General features: G+C 45.5%; 1 protein-coding gene across 1 annotated transcript; it reads right to left on the reverse strand.

The window, feature by feature from the left end:
• Positions 1–5057: 5057 nt before the first annotated feature.
• On the reverse strand, positions 5058–11639 carry Was (WASP actin nucleation promoting factor). The gene is made up of 12 exons (XM_077106914.1): positions 11472–11639; positions 10991–11131; positions 10148–10234; positions 9946–10048; positions 9793–9840; positions 9647–9700; positions 9004–9178; positions 8142–8184; positions 7782–7935; positions 7162–7571; positions 6797–6911; positions 5058–5283 (listed from the first exon to the last, which is right to left on the reverse strand). The coding sequence occupies exons 1-12, from the start codon at positions 11601–11603 to the stop codon at positions 5228–5230; spliced, it is 1518 nt and encodes a 505-aa protein (XP_076963029.1). The 5' UTR covers positions 11604–11639; the 3' UTR covers positions 5058–5227.
• Between the last annotated feature and the right edge of the window lie 2387 nt (positions 11640–14026).

Consider the following 14026-nt stretch of genomic DNA (forward strand, 5'->3'; position numbering starts at 1 on the left):
TCAGGAAAGCTGGGATTAAGTTAGGACAAACAGTCTTTGTTAGGCTCTAATATAGCCCTGTCTAGCAGTCACCCTGTCAATTGGTCCCTGCAGTTCCCTCAGGTTATTCCTTATTTGCATCATAATCAGCCACAACACCCAGCTAGCCCTTAAAGCAAATAGTCACAGCAACTAGAGGTATGATGAAATCTCCAGGCTATCTGTTAGTAGGTCACTTGGTGTGTAAGGAAAACCTGGTGTAGGAGAACTGGCTGCTGAATGTGGAAGTACAGAAAGATTAAAGAGCTAGACAGATCCAGGATTACACTAAATGCAATTTATTAGGGATTTACAGACAGAAGCATATGTTAGGTGACAGCAAGACAGGAGAATCTCCATACTCTGAGACAGGAGGAAGGGGTTTATATGCTAAGCTGGGTGAGGCCAACCAGAATGTACCTGGGTTTTCTCAAAACAAACAACAACAACAACAACAAAATTACAAATACATTCAATGTCAGTTAAGAAAAATCTGGAGCATCCAGTATCCAGCATGAATGCACACTTGACTTATCTTAAAGATTTTGTTTATCCTATAGGGTTTAAATAAGTGCTTAGGTTACCTGGTAGGCAAAATGGCTATTTCAACCAAGATGGCTGTAGTCAGGTCAAGCTGGATTCCTACAGCCGGTCTGCCATTTCTCAGGCAAGTCATTCCCACCACAGGTCAGTCAGTTGGTATCTTCTAATGTGTTGGGCCCCTCAGAGAGGCTGAGATTTTTTTCAGGGCAGACAGTCCATAACCACATACAGTCAAGGAATCAGGAAGCTATATTGATTAATAAGCTGGCTGGTGATTTGACTCATTCAGTCTTCTCCTCACCATATTGTCAATCAGCTAGGTAGTCATTCTCAGCATCTCACCGATCATACCACCTGTGGGGTGATCAGTAGGTCAGATGACACAGCCAGGCCTTCAAGCATGTGATGCAGTCAGGGTGGACAACTGTTTACCAGATACAACTGCCTAGCAGGCAACCTCAAACCTATTGACCAGTCATCCTGAAATCCCCTCAGGTTAGCCCTCCCTTACACAAAGGCTAGAAAGTACAATATCCAGACATTTCCTCAGGCCAGGTGTGATTCCTAGCAGTAGTCAGCCAGTTATAACTCCGAGAAATGACACCCAGGCCAGCAGGAGGACCATGTGTCATCAGTCAGCCAGCCTCAGGAGGCCCTTAGGCTTTTTCCAGTGTCAGACCACTAGCCCCAGCCAATCCTAGGTGGGCTGTCATTCAGTTGCATGTTTATTGCCTTACAGCATCTGGAAATCTCACTGTCAGTTTCTCAAACTGTCCTTCTCTCTGTCACACCATGAGCTTACAGGAGAAATGGCTGGTCTGTCTGAGGTTCTATCAGCCTCTGCTTGACATGAGTAGAACAATAAACAGTGTTAAGATCCAACATGCAACCCTTTCTGTCCCTTAATCCTTCTAGAAAAGTCTGATGCTAGTCCTCACATGCTCCCTGTATCCCTGGCAGGCAAGGCCCTCCAACTCCCACTAGTCCAGAAAACCTGTCGTAAGTCATGACCTCTGCCTGCCTGGATCTGGAGGGAAGATCTAGGGGTCTGTGGATGGTGGGGAGCAGCCCTGGGCTCTACCCAAACAGTATAATAATAAAATAACAGTGAAGTTCTGAAATATTTAAAATCCTGGCTCCACCATTTACTATACTCTGTGACCTTGGGCAGTTTCTTCCTCTTATGAATGACCTTATGGTGGATGTCTCCCACTTCTGGAAAATGAATCTTTCTGGACTAGCATTTTCCAGGAGACCTCAGAAGCAATATGTCACCTTTTTATGACTATTTCACATCCCCTATCATTTGTCTGTACATTCAACATAAATGAAGTGCCTATTGTGTATACTACCTTGCTCAATGCTGAGGCCAAGGCAAGGTTTTATCCATTTCATGCTGCAATAGGTTTGACCTATTTTAATGTAAACATCATTTTGGAATGTAACATACATGCAGAAGGGTACACAGACCATGGGGCACATGTAATGAGTTTCTACAAGGGAACCAAAGCACAGGGTATGAAACTATCACCAGACAGGGCTCAACGAATGTTTAATTTTTTAACATCTCTGAAGTCAGCCTGCATCTTACAAGTCCTGGTGAGTCATAATTTAAATGACAGTACTTTTTTTCTCTTTCTTGGTGATACATAAAATAATGATGCATTGAACAATCAATGATGATTCAGAGTCAGTGAATCCAGTACTAACAATAACAAAACAACAATGATAATAACAGCTACCATTTATAGGTGGCTACAAGGAGCCAGGCACTTTGCAGACATCATTTACTTTGATTCTCTCTGCAGCCCGGGAAGTAAGCTTTTTTGTCTTCATTTAAAGAGTGAGGAAATAGCACCAAAGAGGTCAGGCAATTTGCTCAGATGATATTTTGTGTGTGTTTGTTGGGGCGGGGGCGGTTAGGTAAGTGTTCTACCACTGAACTGCATCCCCAGGCCCTTAGTCAATTCTTTTACCCCAAGTCTGTGCCTGCTGTAGCCAGTGTTCAAAGACATCGAGAGGTTGTTTGTTGGAAGGTCTTTTCCAGGACAAAGCCTGAGGAAGAAGGGGTTCCAGAATGCCAGATTTCCAGGGTTTCTCTGGGAAACTGGAAGGGGGAATAGGTGATGTTGACAGGCCCTTCCTAGACTCAGTGCCTACCACCCCAGACATGAGACCTGGCCAGGGTAGGAAGTGGATTAGGGGATGAAGGCTCATGTAAGAATTCATGGAAACCTGAGACTCCCTCCTTCTCTAGCTCTAGGGGATTCTCCCTTCTACCAGGAATTCCTAAGGGGCAAAGTTAGTAGCTACCCTCTCCTCCTGCTGCTCCATCCCCTTATTAGGTTTGATTTCCTCCCTACCTCCCCATTCCACCCCTACCCCACCTTAATGATTCAGAAATTATTCTACTGATCTTGTAGACTGAGGAAGCCTGTCTTCTATGGACTCCATCTCACAGATTGGGGGTAAAATAATTGATCATGAGGGGATGAAGGTATAACTCAGTGATAGAGTGCTCAAGTGCAAGGCCTTGGTAGGATCCCAATCACTGCAAGAAAAAGAAAAGAAATGAAAAATAATTGACTGTGAACGAGTTCCTTGACCTCTCTGGGCCTTAGTTTCCTCAGTCTTTATTTTTTTTCTTTTTTCTTCTTTTTTTTTTTTTCGGTACTGGGGATTGAACCCAAGGGCACTCGACCACTGAGTCACATCCTGAGCCCTATTTTGTATTTTATTTAGAGACAGGGTCTCACTAAGTTGTTTACCATCTCACTTTTGCTGAGGCTGGCTTTGAATTCAAGATCCTCCTGCCTCAGCCTCCTGAGCCACTGGAATTACAGACATGTGCCATCACACCCTGCTCAGTCTTTATTTTTCTTCCCTCTCCCCTCCTCCTCCTCAGGTAGCATATCTATGATCTCGAATCCATCAGATTTCAGAAATGAGGAGTAGGAATCTCAATTCTAGGCTTTGATGCACAAGTTTCCAGTTATTCCCTTGGAAATCATCTTAAATACCAGAGACAGTTGTATATTACTCCATTTTTTTTCTGGAAAAAAAAAGTCTTGGTGGAGGAGGAGGGCTGACTCAGTGGGAAATCTGTCATATAATGTTATTACCATTCATAGATGAGGAAACTGAGGCTGAATGGGGTGTCTTGCCTGGGTCTCAGAGCAGATCTGTCTAGTTATTAAGTCTTTACCTCTTCCATTGCAATTGTCCAGTTCTTGGTTTGTACTGGGAACTGGGTAGAGCTGAATTTTAAAATTGAGAAGGGGATCCTGTTCCTCAGAATTCTGGTGTATAAGTTGTATGTATAGAGAGTGGGGAAATCTGATCATCAAATATGCACTTGATCTTGATCTCATATTGTATAGATGGAAAAAATAATTAACAACTTAGTGAGACCCTCAGCAACTTAGAGAGGCCGTGTCTCAAAAGATAAAGGACTGGGGTTTTAGCTCATGGGTAAAGCACCCTTGGGTTCAATTCCCTTTACTGCCCCCCCCAAAAAAAAGAAGAAAGAAAGAAAATATAATTAAATATAATGAATAAATGACTCACATTGATTCGCCACACCTATCTTCATGCCAAGTTTTTTCTCATCTTGGGTCTTTGCTCTGGCTGTTCCCCTGGACCTGGAATGCTGTTCCCAAAAAATATTTACCCAACCTACCCTTCTCTCTGTTTAGGTCTAGCACAACTGTCACCTCCCCAAGTTGCTTTCCTTCATTGCTCCATTGGAATGTTGTTTCCCCTTTACCTCTTCCTCAGTACTTCATAATAGTTACCATGACCTGTAACTATATTTAATTTTGATTTAATTTCTTGTTCTTTTCCTCCTCCCCCTAATTTATTCATTCCATTCTAGCCCCTAAAATAGTACCTGGCAGGCCGGGCAGGATAGCACACACCTATAATCCCAGCAGCTCGGGAGGCTAAGGCAGGAGGATTGTGAGTTCAAAGCCAGCCTCAGCAACTTAGTGAAGCCCTAAGTAACTCAGTGAAGCCCTAAGTAACTCAGTGAGATCCTGTCTCTAAATAAAATACAAAAAAAAATAGTACCTGGCAGTAAATATTTGTGGAAAGACAGAAGGGTAGAAGGAAACAATAAAATATAGGCTAAAACCAGGAGTTTGGGCTTAGTCCAGGTATACCAGCTGCTCTGGAGCTGGGACAAGATGATCACTTGAGCCCATTTTTTGAGACCAGCCTTGGCAACATAGCAAGACTCCCTCTCAAAAAAGAAAAGAAAATTTAAAAAGAAAAGTAAAGTAAAAAGAAATACAGGCTAAATGACTGAGGGCATAACAGAATGAATGAATTAATATGAATATATACATGTTAGGCTAAATAAATAAAATGGGATAAATGAAGAAAATGGACATGGTGAGGAGGACCCCAATTTTCACATTTGGAATGTAAACAAACTGAGGTTTAGCAAGACAAAGAGACATTTATTTTATTTTTGTTTTAAAATCCTTGGGTGAAGAAAAGTGAGAAATTATATATAAAAAGGGCCCAGGTGTCTCTAGGGCAAGTGTGGGGCCCAGTCAAGGATGACAGCATTGGAGACAGGAAGCTGACTGTGGAGGGACCTGGGGGTGAGCACAGAGCAGGTAGAGTGGGAGAGCCACTGGGTTGCAGAAGTTCTGAGGGCAATTCAGTCATCCCATTCGTCATCTTCAAATTCATCCCCGGCCTGGTCCTCTCCTTCGTCTGGACAGAGAGAAAGATGTGAAGTGGGACTCCAAAAGGATAGGAGGATTCAAAAGCCCTGGCAGGGTTAGGGGGTTCCTAGGGCCTAGGAGGTGAGGACATCTCTGAGGAACTGAAATCTCCTGCTAGAGGGAGAGTTGGGGCAAGATAGGGATTACAGCTGGGGTCTGGGTTCTAGTTAGAGTTGAAATCAATATAGTATTGTAAAAAATGTGGTTAGTCAGAATATTATTGTCACACAAAGGGTTAATGGCAATCCCTCTGTCACTAGGAATTGAGCCCAGAGCCTCTATATAGCTGCATACTAAGCAAGTGCTCCACCTCTGAGCTTCATCCCCAGCCTTCCCTGTAACTTAAGGGGACAAACTTAAACATTATTAGCAAAGATGGGATTTATTATTAAATTTATTATTGTTTCATGGCACAAGGTTACTGCTAATATTGTTGACCCATAATGGGGTTCATGATAATATCGTTGTGAAAAATGAGATTTGTTATACTAGTCACGTAATGGACTCACATTCATCTTGTGTGTGGGGGGTATGGTGGTGGGGATTGAACCCAGGGCCTTGTGCATGCGAGGCAATCACTCTACCAACTGAGCTATATCTCTAGCCCTCACATTCATTGTGTGGATACTTTCTGGGATTAATGTTAATATTATTGTCAAAGTCAGAGTTCATTATATTATTGCCACATAATAGGTAGAGATTGATATTACCTTCATATGATGGGTTAATGACAATACTGTTGACTCTGTTGGCTCATTAGGAAATTTGTGTTAATATTATAAAAACTGTGCTAGTTAAATATTATTATCACATAGTGAGTTAATGTAAATCTATTGATATATGAAGTTAACATCAGTATTATTTTCTTTTTTCTTTTTTCTTTTTTTTGGTAGTGCTGGGGATTGAACCCAGGGCCTTATGCATGTGAGGCAAGCACTTTACCAACTAAGCTATAACCCCAGCCCCATCAGTATTATTTTCAAAGACAAGGTTCTTAGGCTGGGGATATAGCTCAGTGGTAAAGTGCTTCCCTAGCATCCATGAGTCCCTGGGTTTGATTCCAGAGTTGAAAAAAAAGATGGAGTTCTTTATATCAATATCATTACACAGTGGGATAATGTTAATAGTACTGGATATATGGGGGATATACGGGGTTAATGCTAATATTGTGGATATACCCTGGCATTAATGCTATTATTACTGTCAAATATAGACTTAATTATATTATTGTCACATAATGACTTAATGTTAACATTGTCAAAAAGGAGATCCATGTGAATACTGTAATTAATAGGACAAGTAATAATATATATATATATATATATTTTTTTTTTCTTTATAGTGCTGGGAATGGGACCCAGGGACTCATGCATGCTAGGCAAGCACTCTACCACTGAACTATTCCCCCAACCCCTAGTGTCACTATTGATAGTGGCTTCTGGAATTTTCAGCCAATGCTAGCCCTGGGAACCAGGTTCATGGGCCTGGCAGGATAGGCTCACCTGAAGAGTGAATAGCTCTGCTTCTCTTCTGCATCACATGCATCAAGGCACCCACGAGCCCCTCTGAGCTCTGAGGTGGTGGCTGCAGTGCTGAGCTCTCTATGGCCCCAGGGGTCTGCAGCAAGCAAAGTTGGCATAGAGAACTTAGACCTGTGAGATGAGCATTTTCCCTGGCCCTCTCTTCATTATTTCTTCTCCCACACATTCCAATCCCCTTCAAGGATCCCTTCCAACCTTCCAACCGTATTGCACAAACCCAAAAGCTTGGCACCACAGTCAGTCTCAGCCTTGGTCCCCTAACATCCTAACTTGCACAGAACACCTGGAGTTCCAGACCCCCAATTCTCCATCTTGCCAGTCCTCACCTTGTTCAGCTGAATTCCTTGCCGGATTTGATCCAAAAGTGCCCCTCGACCCCCACCAGGGGACAGCCCCCCACCAGGCACCAGAGTAGGAGGAGTTGGGGGAGTGACTGACCCAACCCCAGAGCTGGGTGGTGGTGGTGGTGGTGGTGGTGGTGGAGGTGGCACAGGAGGCCCCCCAATTCCAGGGGGAGGAGGGGGTGGTGGTCCAGAACGTCCAGTAGCTGGAGGAGGTGGTGGCGGAGGGCCCCCTCGGCCTGGGGGTAGGGGTCCTCGGGGGGTTGGTGGGGGTGGGGCACTCCCCAAAGGTACAGGGGGCAGTGGGCCAGATCGACCCTTGTTACCCCCCACCATAGGGGGCCGCTGGGGCTGATTCCCTCCACGGCATGGCGGCGGGGGTGGTAGAAGTGGTTCTGTGGGCAGAAAATAACCCATAACTCTGATTATTATCATTTTCTTCTGAACTTCAGTTTTGCTCATCTATAAAATGGGTACCTGAAGAGATCAACTCCCCATTCATGCAGCATAGAGATTTCCATCATAATGGAGTAACTTCAGTGTATTTCAGAGGTATCAACTGTCAAGGCTGGAGAAGAAGGGATGTATAGATAAACAGGGCTCACCCTGACGTCTCATCTCCTGCCGCACAGCCTCCAGCCCACCCTGGTCCTCAATGAAGTCATAAATAAGTTTGGAGGTCTCTGCATCAGTGAGCTGGGCCTCGCTGATTCCTGCCTTGGAGAACAGGCTCCGTAGATCTGGATCTAGGTTGTTCACCTGCCCAGATGGAAAAAGGTCGGAGCCGGGTGGATGAAGAAGGTGAGGAGGAATAGAGTACAGATTAGCATTGGGTCCATCCCAGGGAGGGATCCAAGAGGGACGTGGAGAGGGCAGGGCAGGCTCTAGGGGTGGGGTCTGAGCAGTGGTCCCTGGAAGGGTAGGTGGAAATTGAATGTGGAGCAGGGGAATTTGGAATTACTCACGTCGAATCCATTCTGGGGGTCCCAGCCCACATGGCTGACATGTCTAGAGGAGGTGAGAAGACTCCAGTGAAGCCCTGCTGCCCTACCTTCCTAGTTGTGAAGCCCTCTTGCCCTCTCCTTCCCAGAGGGACGTGGAGGGGCCAGAATGAGTAAATGAGTCTAAATGAGTATGAGCAGGAGTTAGGGAATTAAAGTATACATAGTTTGTGGTACCAGTTTGTCCATCTATCCCTCTTTCTACCATCCATCTACCATTTACATATCCACCTATTCATTCACATTCATCAGGCTACTGACCTGTTCATATATCTGTCCCCCCATCCATCTGCTCAAATGTTTGTTTACCCATTTGTCCACCAACCTGTTTTCACATATACTGTCCACCTAAACATGTGCCTATATTTCCTCCCATATAGTCCTTTTTCTACCCATTCAACCATTTACTTCTATTCACTTATCCATTGAACTGTCCATTTGTCTATATATCTGTCTGCCTACTGATCTGCATCCATCTTGTCTGTGAACCAGTCAGCCTACATATCAATCTGTCTATATACTCATCTATCCATCCATCCATCTACCCATTTCACATCAACCCTTCTACTTATCCATCTAATCATCCCTCTCTCCCTCCTTCCCTCTCTGCTTTCCTCCCTCCCTTCTCCTTCCTTCCTTCCTTCCTTCCTTCCTTCCTTCCTTTCTTTCTTTCTTTCTTTCTTTCTTTCTTTCTTTCTTTCTTTCTTTCTTTCTTTCATCTGTCCATTCACATACCCAGCCCATCCTACCATCCTCTCAGCTGTCCATCTATTTATATGCTCTCCACACCCAGGGATCTGTGGGCCCCTGTGACAGAGGATCTCACTTGAATCCACTGGGTGCACCAATATCAGCCTTGCTTATCTTCTTCTTCCCTGAGCGTTTCTTATCAGCTGGGCCAGGGCCAGGTGCTGGGAGTCCACGATAGCGTGAATTTGTGATATCAGGGTTCTGGATGTCCACTGTTACCAGCCCCAGAGATAGTGGGCCAGCTGGTGGACCTGTGGGGAAAAATCGGGTAAATGGACCATTGACCAACTTACTAGGTAAAGCATAAGGACAAGAAATGGGAAGACTGTTTACCCCACTTGGCAGTTCTGCACATGACTTGGGGTCAGTAGCCTTCCAGACCCCCACAATGTATGTTAGATGATCATAAAAGGAGAGGGTGATGGATCTAAGTAGGGTCTATGGAGAAGTGGCTGGATCAAGAAAACCATTCATACATTCAGAGATTCAACCCAACTAATATATCCATACATTTATTTATATTGCAACCTCCCATCTCCTCCTACTTAGCCATCTGTCTGCCACCAATCCATACAACCATTCATCTGCTTATCCATCCATATATCCATCCATCCACTCACCTCTTTGTACATTTATGTACCCAGCCAACTCTCCTCCATCTATGTACTCCCTACTCACCCATCCATCCAGAGACACAGAAAAGAATCATCATCACTTACCACCTTGGTCTCCACCGGGATGTGGGGGCAGGGGTGGGAGACCTCCTCTTCTCTCTGGAAAGATTGAATGAGTTGAGAACTGTCACAACCTTGCCACAGGTTCCTGGGATAGCCCTTATTACCCCTACTTGCACTAAAGGACTCACCTTCATTAGCTGGTGCTGGTGGTGGGGGTAGCTGGCGTCTGTCTGCAGCTAGACAGGTGGATTGGAAGTCAGAATCATGAGAAAGGTGTTTCTAGATCCCCACCTGTGCAATCACCTCTTCCCAATTTCTGTCCTACCCTAAGACCTCCTCACCTCCACTTTGCCTCTGACTCCTTTTTTGTATCTTCTCCTGCACCAGGGCCCGGAAGGCCAGGGCCTCACCCTCGTCTGCAAAGTTCAGCCCCACTTGGCAGTCCTGCACATGTCTTGGGGTCAGTAGCCTTTCAGGTCCCCACACCTTTCCCATATTCTCCCCACACCTCAAATGATGCCCAATGATCAGTTGGCCACTTACATCTCCAGCAAATGTGTGAAAGAAGGGGGTGGGAGTGAAGTAGACCAGCTGCGAGTACAGTTCCTGTTCCCAGAGCAGCCGGCCAGCCTGGAGAGGAGCAGGGTGGGAGTCAGGCTAGTACTGAGGCAATTCTGGGTGTCAGGCCTTGGTTATCTAGCCAGATAATATGGTGTCCTGATTTGGGGCCTTGGTCTCTGACTTGGAAATTTTTAGCTCAGGATCAGAGAGCTGGAGTTCTAGGTATCAGATATGGAGGGTTGGAATTCAGAGACTCAGATACTGCTGAGAATCAAACACTGCTGTGAGAAATTTAGATTGGGGGCTCAGGGCCCTAGATGTGAGATTGAGGGCTTGAGTTAAGACTTTAGAACTCTAGGCCTAGGAAAATTCAGAATATTGAATTCAGAACAAGTTTCAGGTAAAAATACAGTGCTCATTTTGGGGGGAAATTTGTGGAACAGATTAGGCTTAGGGAGTGTATGATATATTTGGGCTTAGAGATTTTGATATGAAGACCTTGGGGTCAATAATCCCAGATTTAGAAAGGCAAAACTGAGTGGCACACGCCTGTAATCCCAGCAACTTGGGAGACTGAGGCAGGAGGATCACAAGCTGAAGGCCAGCCTGGGCAACTTAGCAAGACCCTGTCTCAAAATAAAATAAAAATGGGTGGGGATGTAGCTTAGGAGCAAAGCGTCCCAGGAAAACTGAGTTTAGTATCTGTATAGTCTTTGGTTCTGGGGCTCAGGGGTTTACTATCTGTCAGAGGGCTCAGGCTATGGACACAAATCTGGTTTTGAGAATTAATAACTGGCTTGTATGTCCAGTGGGGCACAGGGTCACCTGAAGGCCATAAAGGCGAATGAAGTAGGACTTCTGGGGGTTATCCTTCACGAAGCACACAGCCCCACAGTGTTCCATGGTCCAGTGCTGGGCTCCAGGGGGCAGCGCCAGGTACAGCTGAACAACTGCGGTGGCCAGTGTCTGGGAGGGGAGAGTAGGGGTCAGTGGAGTCTGTTCAGGGGTAGTCAAAGGGTTGTGGAGCCAAGCCTGGTTCTTTCTTGCCCATGGCTGTCATGGGCCCAGAGGAAGAGCTATAGCCAGAGGGAAGGCAAGTAGACATACATTGTTATCTTCCTGTGATGGATGAGTGGATCCTAGGAGATGAGATGGAGGAAAAGGAAAGGAGAAGAGGCAGTATGGGAAGAAAAAGGAGCATCAAGAAAGGATGTGGAAGAGAAGGACTTAGGAGGGAGAGGAAGAGGAGCTAGAGAGGAAGAGGAGGGAAGGGAGGGACGAAGGGAGGGCCAGGAATTCAACTCACCCAGCATTTTCGGCCAAGCATCTCGAAGAGTCGCTGGTTCTCATGATCTTGGAGGAGAGTGGAGGGAATGTTCTGTTGAGCTGTTGGTCCTCCTCGGCCCCCAGACCTGCTTCCCATAGGACCCCCACTCATGGTGCCTTTCGCCCTTGTCCTCTCCGGTTGTTAGACTCTGGGTGTAGAGTAAGAAGAGGAACTTCCGCAGTGAGCAAGGGAACAGGAAGTGCAAAAAACCACAAGGGAAACAAGTCCTCCAGGGGCCCCTCAATGGGCCTGGTCTCCTCCTCCTTGGACAGACTTGGGCCCTCCTCCATTTGACTGACTAGACCCATCTTTTTGACCAGTTCAGGTCCTCCTCCTTCTTTCTTACTCTCTTAAGGCCCAACTCCCTCTGGCTGGCTCACACCTGCCTCCCTTTGGTTTGCAGCAAGAGCTGAACCATATGAGCACCTGTGCAGGGCTGGCTTTGTGGGGCTTAGTCACACAGCAGGGTGACCTCCTTCCTCTCCAGACCACCCAGTTAGCTTGGGGTTGAGTCTCAAGGCCCCTAGTCATGAAGGGTTACTTCATTACATTTTTTTCCTTTTAATTATATAGTGAGCCCCTGTATTCCCATCCCTATCCCAAACCCCCATCTCCACCCTGGACATCATTAATAATGTATAAACAAGCCCCTGACTCACTTACCCCTGCCTCCTGTAGCTCCCAGATTACTGTCTGTGTATCATAACCCTTCTAAAAGGAAGGAGGGACTGGGAGTGTAGCTCAGTTGTAGAGTGCTTTCTGGGCATGTGCGAGATCCTAAATTCAATCCCATCACTGCACACACAAAAAGGAACTTTGTAGCACATACAAATGCTGAAACAACATCTTGTTTAGTTTTTGAACTTTGTTTGCCAGTGCTTGGCATTGAACCCAAGGCCTCACACATGCTGGGTAAGCACTCTGCCACTGAGCTACATCCCTGGCCCTTCAAAAATAGTTTTTCCCCCATTACTGGGGAATGAACCCAGGGGTGCTTTAGCACTTAAGTAGGTTCCAGTACCTGCCCCCTTTTTGAGACAGGATCTCACTAAGTTGCCCAGCTGGCCCCCAATTTGCAATTCTCCTGACACAGCTTCCTGAATAGCTGGAATCACAGGTGTGCACCACCGTACTCACTGAGTTTTTGAACTTTTTGAATATAATCTTTGGAGAATTGCTTTTTCCCCATTTGATATTGTACTTTGTGTTTTGTTTTGTTTTCTTTTTTTAATTTCGGTGCTTAGGGGTTGAACCTAGGGCCTTGCACATACTAAGCATATGCTCTATCTCTGAGCTACACCCCTGACTCTTCTAATTTTGTCATAACACTCATGTAGCACTTAATGTATGTACCAGGAACTGTTCTGATCCCTTTATATGAGAAATACTTTAAATTATTGAAATCCTCATAACAGCCTGTGGGATACACACTATTATGTCCATTTTACAGATGAAGAAACTGAGATTCAGAGCAGTTAAATGGTTTTCTCAATAGCACCCATCTAGCAAGTAGAGAGCCCAGACTACAAACAGGGCAGTTGGGGTGTGTGGTGTACTTTTATACTTTTGCTCATGCCTTCTCTTCTGTGTATATTACAATTCATATTTACTTGTAAAGGTAGCTGTTCTTTGTCATTGCTATATAGTATTTTATGGTGTAAATGTGCAATCTGTTTATCCACAGACTCCTGTTAACAGATTTTGAAGCTGGGCGTGGTAGCACACACCTCTAATTCCAGTGACTCAGGAGGCTGAGGCAGAAGAATTGCAAGAGGCAGAAGGATTGCAAGTTTCAGAAGGATTGCCAGCCTCAGAAACTTAGTGAGAGCCTATCTAAAAAAAAAAAAAAAATCTGGGGATGTAATTCTGGGGCAATTTTGAGATGTTTCTGGTTCTTACTGGTGGGAGTAATGCTGCATGATCCACATTGACATGCAAACTCACACAAGAGTAATCAGTGGTTTCAGAGTTTGCACATCCCTAAATTTTCCAGATAATGTTAGATGGTTTCCTCAAGTGAATGCCAGTTCAGTCCCCTGCCTCCCTGGATGACAGCTTCCCCATCCATGAAGTAGACCATTTGGAGATATGAAATTCTTAGGCACAGGGACAGCACTTTGGGGAGCTGAGCAGGTCTAGGATATGACTGACATTCTCCCAAGCAACTGAAAGTGAAACAGCATATCTCTTGAATGGCCCACAGGCCTGCCTGGAAACCTCTTGGCTCCACACACCCACAGATTCAGAGGTTTTCTCCTGAACCTAGTAGGCTCAAAGGTCCTTCTAGTGTGGCAAATCCAACCTCCTTCCCACCTCTTCCCTTACCAGCTTAGCTTATGGTGCCCACACCTCACCAGGTCATCTCACACCTCCAGACCTGGAGCACCTTCCAATCTGTTAATGGGAGCAAGCCCCTACTTGGGCATTAAAAATCCATTATGGCCAGGCATTGTAACGCATACCTGTAATCCCAGTGGCTCAGAAGGCTGAGGTAGCCTTAGCAAAAGTGAGGCACTAAGCAACTCAGTGAGACC

This window comes from Callospermophilus lateralis, chromosome X (genome assembly GCF_048772815.1).
Source record: "Callospermophilus lateralis isolate mCalLat2 chromosome X, mCalLat2.hap1, whole genome shotgun sequence".
Taxonomy (NCBI): domain Eukaryota; kingdom Metazoa; phylum Chordata; class Mammalia; order Rodentia; family Sciuridae; genus Callospermophilus; species Callospermophilus lateralis.